General features: G+C 38.0%; 2 protein-coding genes and 1 long non-coding RNA gene across 4 annotated transcripts in view; 1 reads left to right on the forward strand and 2 right to left on the reverse strand.

Annotated features, from left to right (window-relative positions):
- Positions 1-11262, reverse strand: part of BTBD10 (BTB domain containing 10) — a 29556-nt gene extending 18294 nt beyond the window's left edge. Inside the window, exons 1-2 of one of the 2 annotated variants that reach the window (XM_068945153.1) lie at positions 11131-11257; positions 3382-3540 (exon numbers count right to left, since the gene is read on the reverse strand). In XM_068945153.1, the coding sequence (XP_068801254.1) occupies positions 3382-3482 (101 nt within the window). In that variant the 5' untranslated portion in view covers positions 3483-3540; positions 11131-11257. Of the gene's footprint in view, positions 1-3381; positions 3541-11130 lie in introns of both variants that reach the window. The other variant, XM_068945154.1, reaches the window with a different exon arrangement.
- Positions 11263-11476: 214 nt separating this feature from the next.
- LOC138067443 (uncharacterized) overlaps positions 11477-20847 on the forward strand; it is a 40744-nt gene continuing 31373 nt past the window's right edge. Inside the window, exon 1 of the long non-coding RNA XR_011141394.1 lies at positions 11477-11559. This is a non-coding gene — a long non-coding RNA (uncharacterized lncRNA). The remainder of the gene's footprint in view (positions 11560-20847) is intronic.
- PTH (parathyroid hormone) lies at positions 16847-19169 on the reverse strand. Its single transcript, XM_009687056.2, has 3 exons — positions 19083-19169; positions 17861-17951; positions 16847-17120 (listed from the first exon to the last, which is right to left on the reverse strand). The coding sequence occupies exons 2-3, from the start codon at positions 17944-17946 to the stop codon at positions 16847-16849; spliced, it is 360 nt and encodes a 119-aa protein (XP_009685351.1). The 5' UTR covers positions 17947-17951; positions 19083-19169.

The raw sequence follows: 20847 nt of genomic DNA on the forward strand, positions 1-20847 counted from the left end.
GAAGCTAATAAGCAATGAAAAGTTAAATAAAAAACACCTAACAGCAATACTTAGTAAAGAAAACATTAATTCAGAGACTATTTCCTTGAACCTTAGTCATCGTCTAGTCAACATTTGATTTCCAAAAGTTTTCTTCTGTCTTAATCGGGTACTTAAATAAGAAGCATCTCATGGACTTCCACAATAGCTTTGACAAACAGGACTGTTTGTATCATTAGCTACACTCAGCTTTAAGATTACGCAATTTCATCCTGTCAGGCTTCTCAGATTCATAGTGGGGATCATATGTATTATGTTTTCGGTCCTCATTTTCTGCATCTCTCCCTTCTGTTTATTCAGAGCTCAGAATTGCCTATCTCAGAACACCAAAGAAAAAGGAGATAAAACAGTGGTACAACTTGCTAGAAGTTTTGAAAATTGGGGCTGATACCTTACATGGTTTTTCCACAGGTCTTTAGCACAGTAGCACATTGAAGGCAACACGGTTCCATAGCTATCCTTGCTGTCACATAAACCTTGCACGCAGCTGGATGGCTCACAGTCCTAGATTATGCTTTCTATGAGTCTAGCAAATTATATAAACTATATTAAGAACGTTAAGGCTAGTGGATTAAACACTCCAGAGCATCAAGAAGTGACAAACTAACCATCAGTCTTAAATTTTACTCCCTTGTTGAGATGAATTATAAAGTACTAATTTCACTATTACATTTTTCAAACCCATTTTCTCTTACAATAATAAGGCATATTTTGGAAGTGCAGGACAAATAAGACTGCAGTACTCAAACCTTAAGACAAAGCAGTTCTGTTCAAGTTCTACCCTTAAAATTTAGGTCCCCCAGGGCATTTTTCTAACCCTGCAGTTTTCAGACTTTCACTTCTTGAGAAAAGCATCAATTAAGTCAGAAGCAATACTAATATGCCTATATTCAACCACCTAAAACTAAATTAATTTAAACTTTTGAATAAAGTACACTATTTTCCAATAATTTTATTCTTTGTAGTAATGAAGTATCTTAAAGGAACAAGTTTATATTGTCCCTTAATTTATTCATTTTTATATTAGGACCTCAAGCTATTAGCTGGATTCTCATCCACAAAGCTTTCCAAAAATGCATCTACACTATTTTTAAAAACAAAACAAACACACTACACACAGATGTTAGTTTGATTACTGTTCCCCTATCACACATACCTCCATAAAAATGCATTATTTTGGATACCCAGACTATGTTTTGCTAGAAATTCATCTAACTTAGCTGCAGTTATTCCAAAGGCATATATTTCATACGCTGTCATGTGTGAACCATTAATTCACGTCTTCTGAAGCAATCACCTATATATAGCCTGTCTTTCTGAAAGGCACAGGCTGTAGACTTTCTCAAGTTAACTCCTATCTAAATCAAATGATCTTTTTAAGAAAGCCACACAGCTTTTTAAGCATTTCCTCAAAATAGATAATGTACCACAGACCTCACATGGTAAGACATGCGTACTGATTTTCTATACAGGATTTATTTAGTTTCAGTTTCCATCTGTTACATTTTGTTGCAAATTTGCCTACTGACTAAAGATCATCATATTGCTGTTTCCTGCATAGATCTTTACAGACTGATCAAGTCATCACTTAACCACTGAATTTTCCATGCCTCACAAGATATTTAAGAACTCTCTCATATTTTGAGAATCCTTTCAAATCAAAATTATTCCCTGAACTGATGATACCAGGCTTCCAATAATTTCACCATGCATCCAATAGTATTCAATAGCTGCATTAGCCCTTTTGATCATACTATTTTCCTGCAGGCTCATGTTCAATTGACTATCCATTGAGACAGAGTTCTTTACAGTGCCAATATTACAAACAATAGCGTTTACGCAGTCTACAATAACGGCTGACATTCTTTGTTCCAAAATATACAACTTCACATTTAGTCATATTAAAAACACATGGTTGCTTGCACTCAGTTTATAAGCTACTGAGATGGCAGGTTATTAATGAGTCCTTTTTATTATTTAAGGCTCCATCATGAGTCATCAGCATCAATTCTAGATTTTCTTCCAGATTACCAATCGTGGGAGGTAGTGCAGAATCAGAGATGAACTACTTGAACTAGACTCAGCAGTGAATCATCCATTTACTATTACACTTTGCACCCTGACAGTGAACAGCCCCCCAGCTCAGTTTGCCCTATTACTTTTATATTGTTCATTTACTGATTCTGCACCATAAAGACCCTAAAGACGACCACTTAGAAGACACTATCATCTTAATATCAAGATTAACTGCGCAAAGTTATATTCCATAAGCCTATATGATGAGCAGTAGTAGCCTTCTCATCAATTCTATATTAACCATACAGTTTATTCATTGTAAAGGTAACTTCACAAATAAGCCTATAACTACATGGGTGTCCCTACAAGCCTTTTGATTCTCAGCACATTCTTTTTTCATGCCCTCTTAGATGTCTCACAATGATTCAAGATTTAATGAAAGGATAAAATCCACAACATTAATCGTCCATAGAAAGCTTTGGGCAGCACTTGAGCCCAGTCTATCTAAATCTACACGATAAAAACATCTGAATTTAGAAGCTGCTATTGAATTGGCTGCTTGGTTCTCTTCCTGTCATCTTATAGGTAAGAAAACATAAACCACTAACAATTTTAGCTAGCTAACAGGAATATTTTTAGCTATTTAGCCTTTATAGAGGACCACAGTACTTGAAAAAATATATACTTATTTTGATGTTTATGCTTGCTTCCAGCAACATGCTTCCTTGTATACATTTGCTAGGTAACTAACTGCTTTGCTTAGATCATATTTTGAATACTATCTGCTGAAAACACACTAGTTAATTTCTTGGTGTCCCCAACTCAAGCATTTAGAAAACATTCTCATGGTGGGAGGAAGCAACAGGAAAGCAACATCTGACACAGCTTTACAAAGGAAGTGCCCTAAAGAGTGAGACTTGCCTGCAAGAACAAGTTGCACTTATTTTAAGCGCACCATTTAATAGAGAAGGTCAAGGGACTAAAAAGTGATTAACAGGAAGTAATTCCTGGTAAGCACTCGAAAAATATTCAGACACTCAACTGGTACCTTGATATACACAAAAGTCATTTACACACATACACAAACAAAAAGAAACAAAAAAGAAAAAACACACACACACACTACCCACTGTAAAACAAATGCAAGCACAGATTAGGAAGGCTGATAAGTAAGGTTAGAAAATATCTTTTAAACCAATTAACTAGCATTCCGTTTAACAAGAACTATAAAAAATATGACAGGACTTGCCACAACCAGATACAGTAGTCTTTAGAATAGATGTTTATTGTAGTTTTGAGATGCAATAAATTGTACATAGCACCTACCTTGAATGTTTACAAAGTTTACGCGGTCTATTATGCAATTTCCGATCCCAATTCTCTGGATCACTGGAGTTACTGTCATAAGGATGAGGCCGTCCTGCCATTCCACTGCAAGCTTCCTCACACTACTGCTCTGAAAAGCACACATGCAGCACTCTCAACCTACATTAAGAGAGCAGTGTTGACCTTTAAATAATGCCATATAAAAAGAAAAAATAAGACAGATGCAGAATTGAAAGTGTTGTTGGTTAGTTTGTTTTTTAAATAAAGATTACAGAAACTAGGATATTCTGAAGCATAACTTCTAAATTACACCACAATAATCTACCCATTTCGCTGATACCTGTGCTTTAAAAAAAAAGTTTGTTATAAGAAATACAGTTCTATACATGTTGGCAAACAATTTGAATGTTGCCATAATTAATTCCACAGACCAACTGTTCTGTCCAAACAGAAAAGACACTGGTTATAAAACACAAGACAAACATCATAATTTTCTTGTAAATGTATAAACTTAATTCAAAGAAAAATCTAACTGTAGAGAAAAAGACTAACACAGTTTTATAATTTGAATGACTGTCCAATAAGAAAACAATGTTAAGATTAACAAACAATTATATCTGAGCCCTTATTCCAAAAGGGAATAAATAGCAGTCCTTAGAAACACTGAACCCAGTGCAGTTCTACTGGACTCTGCAGAATAGGCAAAAGAATTTCATAAAGTAAACAGAATTATAAGCCTATCCTTGTTTAGGCTGGGAACCAACATTAAGTTAAACTTCTCCCAAAATTCACTTACAGATATAGATAAGATAACTTGTGACCTTCAACAGAGACAGCCAATTCTGAATAACTGGCATTAAATCATACCTAGAAGTGACACTTCTGTCAAAAGTTGTGTAGTTTGGAATGACCTGGTTATAAAAATGAAGAAGGTAGCCATAGCAAGTGAACAGCTGATGACTCTATAGAATCTGGGAAATTTAGTAAAAATAATTGAAAGAGGAGCCTACTATGTTCCTCAAAAATTTTGAGCTAAATATTTTGCAAATGTCATTTTCTCTCCCTGCCCCTTATAGTTAGCATATTTCTATTACATTCTACAGGACTTATCCTTATTAAAAATGAATCTCAAAAGAATTCAGATTTCTCCTTTAAAACAAGGTAGTTTCTCGGATAAAAAGACCTTCTAGCTACATAGCATGGAGACAAGCTCTTCTGACAAATTCCCCAAACTGTTATTAAAGGGGAATGGTAGAGAACAAGCTTCTTAAAAATTTGTCAGTTACAGACGAGCTTTTCTTCATGTTCAATTCTACCAAAGAAAATAGATTTTATAGTAAGTATTTCATAGAATGATTTCTCTTTTGCAGTTACAATGCATAGCTGTAAACAGATTGTCTATAGCGTGTACTGTAAATCCCTTATGCTCTTGTATGACCAACATTTAGATACCTGCTTAACCTTCTGACTTCAGCATCATTCATGTGCAGAACACTGAACAGCTGCTTAAAGATTTATAATGTTAAAGTTTCAGCATCCTGCGAACTCCACAACAGGGTTTTGGGGTATTTGTTGTTATAGCTTCTATAAATAAACACTTTGATTGGAAAATTAATAAGATCACATGTCCATATAAAGTGAGGAGAGGAAAACACATCCTATTTGAAGTTACACCAAATACTCAACTTTCTCATGCAAAAAAAGCAAAATTCCCTGACGAATATTTCATTCTATATTACCTGGAAATTACCTGGTTACCAAAGCATGGTTAATGCAATGATATTACATAAACTTAGAATGTTATAGGATTTACACACATTTATCAAGTGTGTTTAGATGCTGAACAAGGAGAAGCCTATAACCTACTTTAGACTGGAAAAAGTACTTTAAGGAGACAAAGGGAAGGAAGGTTGGTTTACAGGACCAGTAGTGAATTACTTCAGCAGTCATCCAGAACTTAAGTGCAATATGACATACCATTTTCATATACAAGTAATACAAAAAAATAAAGGCCTGTTTTATCCTGAATTGAAACAAGTTGCCTTAATTAGACCAAGTCACTCGAGCAAGATACGAGCAGTACAACTCACTGTTTAGTAACAGTATGATGTAGAGCAAAAAGCAAAGAGCAGCATTCTCCAAATGGAACTACAATTAGAGTTCTGCAGTTACACTTGTCTGCCTAGCAGGTTAACAACTCCCAGCTTGACTAATGCAGGGTACCTGGGAAGATTCCCTTATGTGCTGAAGCAACACAATGACAGGCTTATTTAGCACCATGCACATAAGCATTGCTATTCAATCTTTTTGTTCGTTTCCTGAAAGTCCCTCCTCCTTTTAAAAGGAACTAAGATATTTATGAACACCTCACCCCTTCATATATTGACCAAAACAGAAGTCTTATCATAAATAGATTGTCATCCAGCAGCTAGTACTTAACTCACTTCATGAGAGTAAAAACATCAGTATTTGAAGTTAGCTTTCACACTAGAAAGTGTTGTAGGAGAGGACCGTATTATGAGAACTGCAGCTGAAAAGACAATTTAAAGTCACTTTCTCCACTTGTCTCATGCTTCCTGCATCTTTCATTTGATGAAAGTTACAGATTCAACATGAGGCTATAGTTTCTCTGTACACTTCAAAGAAAAAGACTGCTTTAAGTAGGATCGGTTCCTCAATCTGGTTTGCTGTGCAGCCACAGCTTAGCTCATTACAAACAACAAATGACACAGAAGGACAGAAGTGAACAAACAGGACTGCCCCTCCTGAACAGGAGCATTCTCTTTTTCCAGCTTAAAAGCACACAAGAAAGCACAACAGAGTTTCATGAATGAAGTACTAAACCAGCACACAATTGACAACCGGAGCACAGTTATGAAAACAAGACAAACAATTGGCAAATGTCCAAGGCCACATCTTATGAAACATCCAATATAATTCCCAAGAGTATCACACTATGAACTTTGCAAAGAAGAAAAAACTTCCCTCCATCCTCCATTCAATAGCACTTTAACAGATAACTCTAAGAAACAACTTGCTGTACTGCAGTGCTTTTTCTTGACCACCATTGATAGCACTTTTGAGCATTAGCCTTGATAAAATTTAATATGTTCTTAAACTACTGTTTTTAAAAAATAAATGTATTTATCAATTTTACTCCAGATTTTAACAAACCCCTAAGACAATAAATAAGAGAAAAGCATCATGAAAAAAATCGCGAGAGTTACTTTATTAAGGTTACACAGCATTTGCTAATTGAAGATCTGTAACTACTCCTTCTGATTAATTTTTAATAAATTTTATGCAGCAGAAAAGAGATGACTGAACTGTAGTTGAAATGATTTCTATACATGGATCCAAAACCATGGGCAATGTAGGTAACTTTTACTAACAAAAGGGTTCTTTGCAGAACATTCTGACCTTGGGGTTAAAACTCGGGGGGGGGGGGGGGGGGTGTAAGAGGGCATGGCCTCAAACACCATTCAGTGACTTTCATGAAATCAAGGAAGTTCACCTGAAATACTGGTAAAGACTAAAAAGGCACTGGGAGCACATAACAAAAACAACCAAATAAGCCAACCCCCCTGCCCCCAAACCAGATCTAAAAATGCTCTGTAAAGCACAAATCACTCTCACACTGGCTAAACGTATTGCCGTTATAACTAGCTAATAAGAAATTCCTCTGGTGCAAAGAAGGATTTCTTAATCCTCCACATAAAGCAGATATTCCAGAAAAATCAGCACAGGGAGCAATTCTGGAAAGACTACAGACTTTCTTTTTTAAAGCTTTGACACAGAGAGCTAGAACACTTCAAATTTGGTAAAATATTCTCCAACATCAACTTGAAGCTGAAATACTCACTAATTTATGAAAGCAGCAGACGACTGAAATGCACTAGAACTGTAAAGAGAAACATCCTGTGTGTCCAGCAAATCAATAGTTCACAGGGTGGAGCCACCCATGCCATTCCAAAATACAACTGACATGTTTACACCACTACTTGAGGACCTCATGAAAGAATACATGTGTGTGTATATATATATATATACACACACACACCATACGCTAACTTTAGATAGCTGTAGAACAGATTATGTTAAGTAATTAAAGTATATTCAGTTCTGGACTATGACAAAAATCCAATGTACCAGTGATGCACAGCAGATGGAGCAAGAGTTAGACAACATTTGATGCTGTACAGAAATGGACATATACTTTTGAGAGCTGTATGGCCTATTTTTCATTTGTAATTTAAAAACAATTGTGAGTAAAAAAATGTTTTTTGGAAGCCCTTCAGGAGAAGAGTAAAGCTAATATCAACTGATATCAATATATTTCAAGCTAACTCAACACACTGTTTTTTATCGAGTATGCTTGTGAGGCTGAAAAGCTCTGGTATCTTACTATAAAGGATGAATAAAGACCTAAAGTTTTAAGGTAAAGGTCCAAGAAGTTGTCTTCTGGACACCAGCTCATGAGGCTGAACAAAGATTTGATTATTCTAGCTGGTCAGTACAGAAGATAACATTCAAATAACTAATACATGGTGCCTCAGGCGGCTGCCCAGATTTTACCAGTGGTCAGAAGAGCATTTTAAAGAAGGATAGGTCCAAAACGCTCATTTGCTCTAACCAGCTCCATCGGTGAAATGCACTGCACCAAGGATAATCAAAAAGACCCAACAGACAAGTAACCAGCCAGGACAAAATGTGGCATTAGTTAGCTATGACAGAGTTCTGAAACTCCAAGCTTCAGATTATTTAGGCTTTCTGCCAGGGGTGACTGTCTGTGGCTCACTGCCTCTAGTCATCAAAACAAAAGCAACAACAAAAGCTAGCTTAAAGTAACACTTACAGAGAAAGCAAGCACACTGATACTACATGCTAATTAAGAAATACAGTTCAAAGTACACACGCTAATAATGCAAATACCATATGCCATGGAAATCCATACCTGTCAAGTAAGTTCCTTGCAGGCTAGTGAAGACATCAGCCATAACACAGCCACATAAAGTTGCTTTATGAATCATCATGGTTGAAATGTTATCAAACTGATGCTTGTCAAAGCATAGCTAAGAAATATCCTTTGTGATACAGTACTAACATTAAGATTTGGTCAGGACCAAAGCTTCTCTTGATGAAGAAACAAAAACTAGTAGAAGCAGTCGTGTGAAGTCAATAATATTCTTATTTCTATAGCAGTATGAATAACAGATATCCAATGACTACCTTGCAAGCTTTAACTTTACAATTCCTAAAAGGAATATGATAATAAAACATGTATCTGCCAGAGGAAGCCTAAAAAGCAGAAGTCAGACAATTTTCTTTCCCCTGCATTAGGATTCAATGCATTTAATCAGCCTAGGTCTACTCATAAAAAGCTCAGTGGATTCTCCCACACACAAGCAGAATCTTGGTTACCACTGGGCAATCAAAAGCAGGAGAGCCTTATTTCTTGCCACCACTAACTCGATCACCTGTGGCCCACCAACATAAACTAGAAAGCAGACAGACACAGAGCTTTATAGCACTCGGCATCAGTGACAAGATGAAGACCATGAAAGGGAACATTAAGTAGTTTTTTTTTTTTGTCCAAAAAAGTCAAGTAACAGACACCCCTTGATTGCACACAGCAGTTAACAATGCATCCCAGTGAGCAAGAAAACGCCAAATGAATTTTCACATTTTATACAAGTTTTAAATTAGCATTCAATTTTATATATTTTTTAAAAATACATACATTTATTGATAAGCAACAGCTCCAAACCAAGATTTAAGTAACACTGTTATAGAAAGTTGTGCTGAAAGATATTAGCACATAATGAGATTGATTTCTGTGTAAATCTACAGGAGGAAATAGCCCCATTCTCAAGAGTACGATCTAGGAAGGCATACACATTAGAACAAAGTGACAGAAAAACCAATGGTGATGACATTTGTGACGAATTTAATAAGCAGTATCATCAGCATATCAACTGTTGTACCCATTTTCATGGGCCTTGACACCTAAGAGGAAAAGAGACCTTCAAGAAGAAAACCAGTGTATGCTAAGGAGAGCCACCTTGCACTGTTTTCTTTCCAAACCCCCATTTCCCTGGTACTAACACGTTTGGGTGAAAGCACAAATTTTATGTGCTGAAAAATCTGACATTAAAAAGTAAAGTCCAAAATAAAAATCATAGACAAGGTGAAACTCAATGATGATTACAGGCAGGACAAAATAGACCATGAGGAGCTTTTGAGACAGAAAAGGCCATCAATCAAGACATAATACTAACAGCCCTTTGGCAGAAGATGCGAGTGTGGCAACGAAATAAATAAATAAATAAATAAAGTCTCTGTGCTGTTTTACAAGGAAGAGACCTAGCCAAAGACAAACCCACAATAACAAACCTGCAAAAAAATACAGAGGGACAGTTTTCCTTAACTTCCTAGAAAGATCAATCACTTCCTTCTGACTGTACTTGTGTTCAAGCTATAGGAGTTCAAGTTACCCACATAAGATGATGAAGAGACAGATTTTTAGTTCAGATAAAAGTAAACAAAAGTATCAGGTTAAGAAACGTGAATCACTGTGAAGATGGTAACTTGAATTATATTTGTGGATCATCTAATTCAACAGCAAAATATGAAAAGAAAAAGAGGAGGTCTTCCCAGGGAAAGGATCTCCAAAGCTGAAGCAACAGCAGAGATCAGGACTCTTTAAATGAGCCACTGAAAATGATTCATGAAGGGAAAAAAAGCAAACAAAAACAAGAACAGCAGACAGTCAAAGGGCTGCTGTAAAGTCAGGCTTTAAGCAGAAAGCTGAATTTGTAAAAGTCAGCCAACAGCCAAGTAAAAAAAGGATACAATGCTTGTCTACTACTTTGGACAGAGAAGCCAGACACGCGAAGTGACAAAAACAAACCTGGAAAAGGTCAAAGATGGAGCTGAATTCAAATTCTGAGTGAAAAGAGATTGAGTGACATACTCGATTAGTTTAGGGATAAAAAGGATAAAAAAGCAGAAGCAATAGCTAGCAATAAAACTGAGTTTAAGAACAATTATTAACAATAGAAAAACATAATACATAGCCATACTGTAAGGGAACTATCACACAAGGATAGAATTTTCACTGCAAAACAAAAAACAAAAAAACCCACAAGGTTATCTGGAAGAAAAGTTATATAAAGGCATTTAACTCATCATGAAATTATTTGAGTAGGTATACCATTGCTCAGGGACTATGCAAAATAAATCTACTCAGAAAGTATACAGTAGCTGTCTGACAGTCTTGAGCAGCAATATTTGTTTCTGTTCCGCCCTTAAAATGTTCCGTAAACATTTTAAGATTAAAACTGATAACTTAAGTAGTGTTCAGCCTATTCACACGAGGCAGAACATACTTACAAACGCACAGGGATATGGAGAAGCTACCAACATATATTTCTACAAGGCTCCTAAAGCAAGAAAGCTTCAGAGTGTTCCTCATCTGAGGCCACGGGGCTGGCAGAAGCGAGGCCCGCGGACAACTGTCACGGCTAAACGGACCAGCTGAAGCGTTTGAACGTCTGTCAGACCGGCAAAGCACCCGTCGGGGGTCGCCCGCGCCGGCGGCTCGGCACCGCGCCGGGCCGCGCCGACACCCACGGCCGCCACCGCCGAGCCTCGGCGGCCGCCCACCCGCAACACCGAGCGCGGCTCCGCGCGGCCCGACGAGCCAGCGAGCGAGCCAGCCGCCGCCGCCGCCCTGCGCCCGCCACTCACCTGCGCGGCGCCGCGGCCGGAGCCACCGCCAACCGCCGCTACCGGCTCCTGCGCCTAGGCCCGGCAACCGCCACCGCTTCTCGCGAGAGCCGCGGCCGCGCGCGGGGGAGGAAGCGAGGCTGCCCAGATCTCACGAGAATTGCTGCGCAGGGGGCGCGGCGCGGCGGCCTGCGGCGCCGTTGCTGGGGGCCGTCCCGCCGCGCTGAGGCGGCCGTTGCCATGGCGACGGCGGCGGCCCGGGCCTGCCTGAGGGGGCCGCCGCCCGCCGCCCTCGGGAGGCCGCGCCACCGGGCCGGGACGGCCCCGGCCCCGGCCCCGGCCGGGCGGCCAAACAGGGCGGCGAGGACGCAGGTCTGAGGCGCTGGAGGGCGAGCGCCTCCCGCCGGCGTGAGGAGCGGCGCCACCCCGCCCGCCTCCCGCCACAGAGAGGTAAAGAGGTGGAAAAGAGAGGAAAGATGCTCCAGTTTTCCCTCAAGAGCTACGCTGAGGGGCTGGTGACCGCACAGCTAATTTTGTGCTAGAGCGCTCAGTATTTACACGCAGGAGCTGTGAGGAACAAGCGTTACAGGCGTGTCAGGGCAGGCGGTAAACAGCATTCAGGCCTCTGGGCCTCCATCGATCACTGCCTGCCACGCCGGGGAGGAAAAAGCCGGAGGGATATGACACTAAGATCAGCTAGATGAGCTAACTAACATGTGTGCTCACTCCAGCTTTGTCCTAGAACTGAATTAAAAATCCGGATTTAAATTAGGACTATCATTTGTAGGATTGCATAGCCCTCTAGGTTATATAGGGTCTATGTAATCTGCAGTCTATCTGGGAATATAATATAATAGCAGGTGTGGCTATTGTTCCATAATTCCCCTGCACAGCTATTATATGTCCCATATCACAGGCAACTTCAGTTCAGGGTATTGAAGTGTCACAGCTGTATAGATGACAGAGCCCTGTGCACTCCTTTTGCAGGAAGAATAGACTGATACCAAGCCCTAACTGTATGCAGGTCTAAAGGCAACATTTACTTCTTTTGTAAAGGTATTCTCTATATCATCATTATTAAATATAGGCAGAGCTTGGCTTTCAGGTCTGTAGAAATCTAGACAGCAAGTACATTCAAGCAAACTGGAATTAGTGGAGAGTGGGAGGGGGAAGAGAAAGAGCAAACCTCTGCCCAAACATTTGAACATTGGCCTTTGTGCATTGTGAGAAGCCACTTCTGTTGCACAGTTTCTGAGGCAGACTCACTGTGGAGATCAGCCACTGTATATGGGAATCTTTTATGTCAAAACTCATAAAATGCTTTTGTAAGCCACTATTGGACCAGACCTCGTCAGGAAGGCATGCAGGCAAGAGGGAACATGAATCTGTACCCTATTGATAAGTCTCTTTACATCGAACAGGGTTATGATTAAAAAATCAATGCAGAGAACACACAAACAACATTGGGAACAGTACTATTATGGGCTGCACTTCTGAATTTAGGTGCTTAAATTGCACTGGCTGGGTTTTGGGAGTTCTTTTTCTGGCTGATTGTTACTCTGGGAAATCTGAGAGAAGAGGATAGAGCATAAGGGGAAAGAAAAAGAAAGGGAAATATCTGAATACAAAAAAAAAATTTAAATGCCTTTTTAGACACAGTCATGCACATCTTAACTATTGTTTAAGTGATTAATTGTAAAGCAACTAGTAGAGTAATACAAGCAAAGTGATATTGATGATGGGGATGGGAATGTTACATAAACATGAATGACAATCAAAATTCAGGCATCATCAGACTTGAAGATGCATTGCTATCATTTATTTTACAAAGGTTAGTGTCAAACTAGTGGAGAAAGTTGACAAACTGGCTACAAAATTCCAAAGACCGGAACTTTGTAACCTATGCTGTGCACTTCTTACATATCTTACAGGGCATCCTCCTCATTTGGGGTTGTTTTGGCCTTGCCCGAAGCATTAGCAGATCTGACTGCTTCAGGCAGGGAGTCTTAAAAAGACCAAGTCGCATACCTTATGTAAGGCAGGGGTGGCGGAGGGCAGGGAAGAGGGTAAAGGAGCAAGGATTTGTCTCTTTACAATACTAAATGGCCTATGAAAGCCAGAAGCTTTACTACAATACGCAGCAAAGTATTAATCTATTAAATTAACTCTCTCTTTTCCTTTCTTTACTGGTATTCACAGAGGTAAATCACACAGTTCTAGAAATCCACAAGTAGAACAATTACATGCCAACACAGCCCATACAAAAGCAATTTGAATGCACTAACTAGGCAAGGAGTCAAATGTTGCATGCTATTTAACTGTAATCTGAGCAATATTTAACAACAGTGTTTAGAGGAGCCAAAGTCAGAAGCAATTAAGGAAACCAAATGGACAGCAGTTAAATAACGAGCAGTAGGATTTACTACAGCTCTTACAATTTGTCTAATTTAATTATTAGTTTTCTTAATTTTGCCTTTCTTAATTTGCATGGGTTTTTAAGCATGCTGCTGTTTTACTTCCCCTAAAGATGGATACTGATGTTAACACTTGCTGTTTCAATGATGAGTCATGAATGAGAAACATGACTATATTTCTTTTTATTGATAATACGATAAAAACAGGTGCTTACAATAGGTATACATCTGCACAGGATAGGCCTTGGAGGGCAAAAAGCCCTTCTCAGTGCAGGAAACAAGGGTTTTTGCCTTTCAAGGACACATGTGCATGGAGACTGCAGTGTTCAGGGAAGGAAGGGGCCTTCTAGAGACACTGCAGAAGCCCGTATTTAGAAGGCTGATCCTGTGGATGCAAAGCTATGTGGACTTAATACCCTCTTAGGTTTTTCTAGCCTTATCTCACCGTAACAGGAGACAAGAAGTCTCCACTGGCAGTCACAGGCATGTCTGAGTCCATTGTGAAGTGCAGACTCAGTGTTTATACTGTTTACACCAAGCACTCTCCCTGGCATGGACTTAAGGCAGGTTCCAGTGCATCCTTGGGAAAAAATCTTGAGTACGCTCAAAAGTCATGCCTGAGTCTCCTCAATGGGTTTTGAATGACAATGGCTAGAGATATGAAATTTTGGTTCATACTAGCTGAAAGTTCCATATTCAGCCACGTACAAGCTCAATTCTTTTGCCTCCGTTACCCTGTTCTCTTAGAAAGATAGGTGTGCGGTACTGTTTACCTCTCCGTACTGTTAATTCTTCCATATATTTTTATCATGCCTCTTGTTATTTGTTTCTTTTCTGACTGCTATTGTTACCATTTATCATCATATACAAGTGTTTCAGTGGCCCCGTTCTTTCTCACCATCCTCTTCCCAGTCTCCTTTATCTGTGAGACAGATGACCAAAGTTGCATACGTTTAGTCCAGGTGAGGATGAATCATTGCATTGTGTCATGGTATTATAATATCTTTGATAACATCCTCTGCCCCACTCTTAACTTTTTGTGGTTTGGCTGCTGCTACACACTGACCAGAGGTTTATGCTGAAAATAGGAAAGCCATACCAAATCTATTTTCTAAATAATTAGTGTTAATAATGGATTTCATTCAAATTACATCTTTTTCCTAATAGGCATTACCTAGCACTAATGCATCTGTCACTGTGCTGTCTTTGGCCCTTCTCAAGAGTCATACTGTATGTGGGCAAAGCGACCGTAGGTTTAGCCATAAATGAAACAATGCCGAGCATAGTTTGTCTGTGGTCATATTGCTAGCTAAATCATGTTCAGTGGTGCTTCATCTGTCTTTGATGCTCAAGCCCTTTGTCAGCAATAAGTATCTTTCCAAGTGTACAGAAATTTAAAATATTTGTATAGGCATCTGCTGGATAGTTGAAGATTAGGAAGAACAAAAAGGAACTGTTTAGCTAGCAGAGTTCTTTGTTTAGATCAAGAGGAAAGAACTTATGAATTTAGCACTTGAAGATTATGTAGTTTCTGCAACTGTGTTGTTGTTGTTGCAAGGGGACATAAATGGGTTTGTGCTAGATGATCACCTTTGGTTTTAACCGCCAGTATGATTCTGTGACAAAAGGAAAAATAAAAATTGCATTCATCATTATTTTAGTATCTATTGCTGTGTTACACTTTTTAAACCATTTTATTTTGCCCAGGCTAAATCATATCAGTATAGTAACAAGTCAGTCAGTTATTATGCTTTAAAATAATGTCCAAGAGCTTTGGTCCACTTTATTTGGTAATACATAAGTGAGACATAGGTACAAAAATGCAGTGTTATTCCTTTAAGTTAGCACAAACATTCTGATAAAAGAATAAATAGAAAGTGCACTTTAAGGCCGCAATCCTACAAATAGGCACATGACGTGGAAGACGTGGAATCCTTGCCTGCATATGGGGTACACAAATGTGCGCAGGCATATTATCTACTTGCAGCATCAGAGCCTTTACATTAGTAAAAGTATAGCCAAGATTATGAACTACAGTTCACTAGTTGCAAGTACCTTTCTAGCCTCCAGCAGATTGCATCTATATTTGTAATTATTTATGAATTTTTCATTAGATTCCCCAAAGTGTGCTAGACATCAAACAAACAAATAAGAAGGGATCTGGGAACGTGCATATTGACACTTTGGCTTAGAGCAGCAATTCCAAGGTTTGAGCTCCAGCAATGGACAGTTTGGAGGAAATAGCCATTAAACCTACTGGGAAAATGTCCTTACTACTCAGACGTGGTTGAGGGTGCTAAGCACATATCTGTATATACCATTGAAAATAGTTGTGTATTTGCTGTTTTCTGGGTTTTTTTTAATATTATCACAATAGATTTTTTTTCTATCCATACTTATATCCAGTTCTTTCTGAATCCTGTTTAGAGTTTTTATGTAATATAACTTATGATTCCTCTCCATGGTGTTATTTTCTACAGGTCAATTGTTCTCATCCCAGGGGTTTGACAAGCTAAAATTTGTTTTAAAAGTCCTATGAAAATTTACACATGAAAAAGAGTAACTGTATTTATGAGAGAACTGCTTCTGCAATTTATTATAGACTGTCATATTTTAGAAGAGAGGAAGGTAATCAAACCCTCCCTTCATTTCTATATTTTGCTAAATTTCATTCTTACATTTCTTACAGAATTTATTTTAACTCTGTCCCATTCAGCCTTAATCTTAAGCTTTGCCTTCCTACTTTCATTTCTTATGCTTGCTCTCTTTTATCTTAAATTGATATCTTGCAGCTTCTGCTATGTAATTAAAGCGCGCATTATTTTAGGCCTTTTTCTGAAAATAAATGTGAATATAGATTTACATGTTTTCATTAGTACGAAGTCAAACAGTTTAACACTAGGCAAAATGGGGCCCTATTCTGGGGACAGGTTCTGCTGTGGTTATTCATTTTTCATTAGCAGTTCAGGTAGACATAGAGATTACATACAAGTGTTCTCCATATAAAAGTGGTAGAACTGATCTTAAATGATTTTTCAACCTTGTTGTTGTTGTTGTTTTTTAATTTTGTATTTGAAATTGAAATTTATAAGATGCATTAGCCATTTGAAAGATACCCAAAAATTAGCAGTAATGGACATGGATGGGCTGCAATTACCTATTATTATTTGGTTGTGAAATACCTAACTCAGTGGGGCTGCAATGTTGAGTGGAGCCTTTAATCCTTATTGTAATTTGAATAAATAATAATAAAATGCCCTACTTGATCAGTGATCTATAGACACATGCTTACTTGGACAGACATAGCACTCTGGCTCTTTTCATTATGGCTTTGTTTTGAAGAGTACATCCATGTAAGCTTTGTCCAGATCGATGGATTTCTTCTGCATTGTTGCCCGCAAATGCTCAGGGAGCAGCCTCCGACTTCTAATCTCCCTCAAGACAATATCATCCTTGTTTCGAGGCCTTTGGGTCCTAGCATCCTCGAGGGCACTGTGCACGTCCTGCAGTTTCATCTGAAGCCAGTCCTGTCTCTCCACAGTGTGCCGATGCTCTCCGAGATTATGCATTAGTTGCATCTCACTCACTGATCTTTTCCTGTACAAAAGAAAAGCAAAGACAGAGACTCATCATGACCCTCCTTGAATTCTTGGTCTTCACGCAAAACCCAGATCTGGGAACTTTTGGAAGGTACTGCAATACAGAGTTGTAGAACCTATCTTTCTAATTTATAAGGGATGGAATGACATCTGGAGAAGAGAAGGAGAGTGGATGGTGATTTGTTAATGGCAATGGATTTATTAGTGAGAAGGCAGCAAAAAATGTGGAGTAATTCTGTTTTGTAACAATGCTGTTTGACTGAAGTTAAGTTTATCACTTATTTTAGCTGTTGGAGTTGAGCTCAGGGCTTACATGATAATAGGTAACTGATTAATAAAATTATGGCACTTATTCAGAGGTAGTTTTCTGTGAACACTATAGCTTAGGAAGCATGATTTCCTGTGGATTTGTGTCTCAAGGCTAATTGATGTTAGTGTCTAAGCAAGTGTGAGTTCAGGCTACAGATTCTCCCAGAACTGGGGCTTTTATAAAGATGCCCTCCTGTGTAGATGCCACACATGTCTAGTAATGGATGCAACTTACACAGCTACGGAAATACTTATATGGTTTTTCTTCCTCTACTCAGCTGCCTATTTTCAAGAAATGCATAAGAACTAAGTGGTGATAGAAGGACATAAATGGACATAAACTTCTGTGCAGGCAGACAAATTGACCGTTTTCTCAAGAACAGCTAAAATCATCCTCCAAACTTTAGAAGTGTTTAATAATGTACTTACATCATTGGTCGTCCCTCAGACTTTGTAAAAAAACAAACGGCATATAAAATGATTGCAGTCTTGGCCAGATTTTTTATAGAAGTCATTTTGTCTATAAAGATAGAAATGAATACATATGTAAATGGTTGTTTCAAATATTTATTGTTTAGTTAACTCAAAAGAAATTTATTTTAGAAAAAAAGTTAAAGACAATAGAAAAGTGGCTGAAAAATATTTTCCTCATAAAATGTGTGAGAGCAGGGAATGTAACTGTAGACTTTATTTCTAATACTAATTTTGTGAACAACTTACTGTGTTCTTAGGTAAGTCATAAGAACTTCCATCAGCCTCAGTCACCCTGCATCATCAACATATCAATACCCATCACTTTGACACTTGGATGCAAAACACCGTGTCCTTCCAATAAAATTGTTAGTATTTAGAAATCATTTATACTTGATATGCTGCAAGTATGTTGAAATACTTGTATGTAGCTATGCAGATGAATTTTTTTTCTTTTATCTATTCCTTGTGTGTCACTGAGTTGCATATTCTTTAGCATGAAGAACTTGACACTATTCTCACAATTTTTGCATAGTAACATAATTATACTGAGTTATGTTATTCCCCACTTAATCACGTAAGAGAAATCAGAATTGAGCCTCCCATTTTTCAGTGTTAATACTGCATTGCCAGTGTTAGTTCTACTCTGCTCAGTATATCATCAGCTGAACTATCACCTGGGATATACTTGCAGAATGCTTAGTACTGATGATGCTTCAACAGAGAGAAATAAAACAGTTCAAATTTCAGTTTCCAATTTGGATTTTCAGTATTGGTAGCCAGAAAAGGCATCTTTTTGTTATAATTTATGCAATTTGTGACAGAATAACTGAGACGTAATAAATATAGAACTCCACAGTGCAATTTTTGTAGTATTTTCTACAGATTTACTCTAGGTCAGAAAAGCATTTACTGCACAATATTTTACATGAGAATATGGTTATGCTCCTAGCAGTGAATCTAACTCAATATTATGAATTCATGAGTTGGATTCACTTAAGACATTTCTAACTCACTCTCTCAGATTTCTTCATTTCACAAATCTGGTTCAGATAATAAAATAGTTTGATCTTATATTCATTATATGTTTAAGATAGTCAGAAAAGAAGCTAAAGTAAAAACTGAATAATGAATCAATGATAAAATCAGTCAGAACTCGGAAATAAAAAAGTATACTTACCAGATACTATCTTAAACAGATTTCTGATTTGGGTATGTCAGCAGCTGACTGTCTCTTGATGTCAAGTATATTTAAAGACTACTGAATTGGTCTAGTGCACCCCTTAAATGTAACTTTAAAATAGAGCTTCTAAGTAACTTAGAAGCCCTTTTATTGTCTCAGTTGATGTCACTCTCAACACACACCCTCCTGACCCTCATGTACCCACCCTCAGATGCTTCTGTTAATTGGGCATTTACAGAGAAAAGAAAGGTCTCAGCAAAAAGTAAGTATTCTGGGTAACTGTGAAGAAGTTTAACTTTTAAATTCAGATTCCCTATTATGTGTAGCTTTTGCGCACAAGCTAATCTGATCTCTGAAGCTGTAGTAAGGATTTACAGAGAAAGCTTTGTCATGTTAAATACAGACAGGTAGAATTTAAGATTATGCAGTAGGGTTAATGATCTACAAATGCAAGCTTAACACAAGATATTGAAAAGCTAATTTTTGTAATAGTTGTGGGAAGTGAGAGTAGTCATTTTAGATCTGATACTAGGTTTCTTTGAGAGAGAATATACTGGAGAAGTGCAGAAACACCAATGTGATAGAGGATCATTTCCAAGGTGTTTTTAATGAATAGCTAGTGATACTAAAAAGTTTTTAAAATATGATGCTAGACCCTTGCTATCCTGTCATACATATGCCTATGAATATCCCTGAATTGCTCAAACAAGCTAGATGTAATGGAGGCACTTGAAGAGGCTGTGATATTAGTGCTTTATTCATTTTGTAAAGGAAAGATAGAACTCTTTGCCTACGCTCTAAGAAATTAAACGTGTGTAAATCAGCAATACTTCCCATACGTATGAAGAAAGAGCTTTTTGGCTGCCAGATGCTTTTCCTATATTAGATGTTTCTTCTGGGTTCCAGAATGTTTCTCCAGAAGAAAAAGGTTTACGTCTGCACACTTTGGCACACTATTGGAAGCTATCATTGCTTTACCAGAAACACTGTTTAGATTATGTGATATACCTATAGAATTTCACAAAAAGATAGAAGATACATTTTGTAATATTTGTTTACCTAGGCAGTATTCTCATGGGGAAAGGAAAGAGAATGAAAGAATATTATAAGCAGAAGCTCTACAAAGCTCTAAAAAGAGCTCATGATTCTCTCAGTAAACAGTAAACTAAGAAGTAAGGAACTACTCACTTTAATGAGTTCAAGAAAATAGGGTAGAGATGGTTTCCTGTGTGATACAGTCAGTTGTCAATGTGCTTCCACCCACACGCAGAGAAAGCATACAGATGTTTATGGGGCCGATAAGTTTTGCTAGGAGGTTTATTCCTGGTCTGGCTGCCAGCAATAGTAACCTAAGGCTTTAGTAAATAAAAATATATGATGGACATGGAATGCCAGGAAAGGATTTGAAAAATCTCTACACAATTGGTAACAAAAGGCACCATTTTTTAGATTCAATCATAGTAAACATACACAAAACCTTCAAAGCTAGGCCTCAAGGCAGCGCTCTTGCAAAGGCCTGGCAGCCATTTGGAACCTCTCGCGTATAACAACAAAGCTTTAATTAAAGGCTAAGCATTATCAATTCTAGTGTCTGTATATAAAAAAAGATGTTTTCATATAAACTGAGAGCAAAAATTAGTAATAAACCATTAGTAGTCATTGCAAAATGAGTATTAGCAGACCTGGGTTGCAGAGGTTATACTTTTAGTTGTACTTGCATCCCTTACAACTCACATGTAAATCCTGAAGAGAGACCCCATTC

This window comes from Struthio camelus, chromosome 5 (genome assembly GCF_040807025.1).
Source record: "Struthio camelus isolate bStrCam1 chromosome 5, bStrCam1.hap1, whole genome shotgun sequence".
Taxonomy (NCBI): Eukaryota; Metazoa; Chordata; class Aves; order Struthioniformes; family Struthionidae; genus Struthio; species Struthio camelus.

Bases quoted from the DNA above. Each gene is read 5' to 3' on its own strand.
- PTH (XM_009687056.2), bottom strand. From the start codon at position 17,946: ATGACTTCTATAAAAAATCTGGCCAAGACTGCAATCATTTTATATGCC. The intron at 17,121-17,860 runs GTAAGTACATTA...TCTTTTGTACAG, and splicing joins TCTGAGGGACGACCAATGAT to GAAAAGATCAGTGAGTGAGA.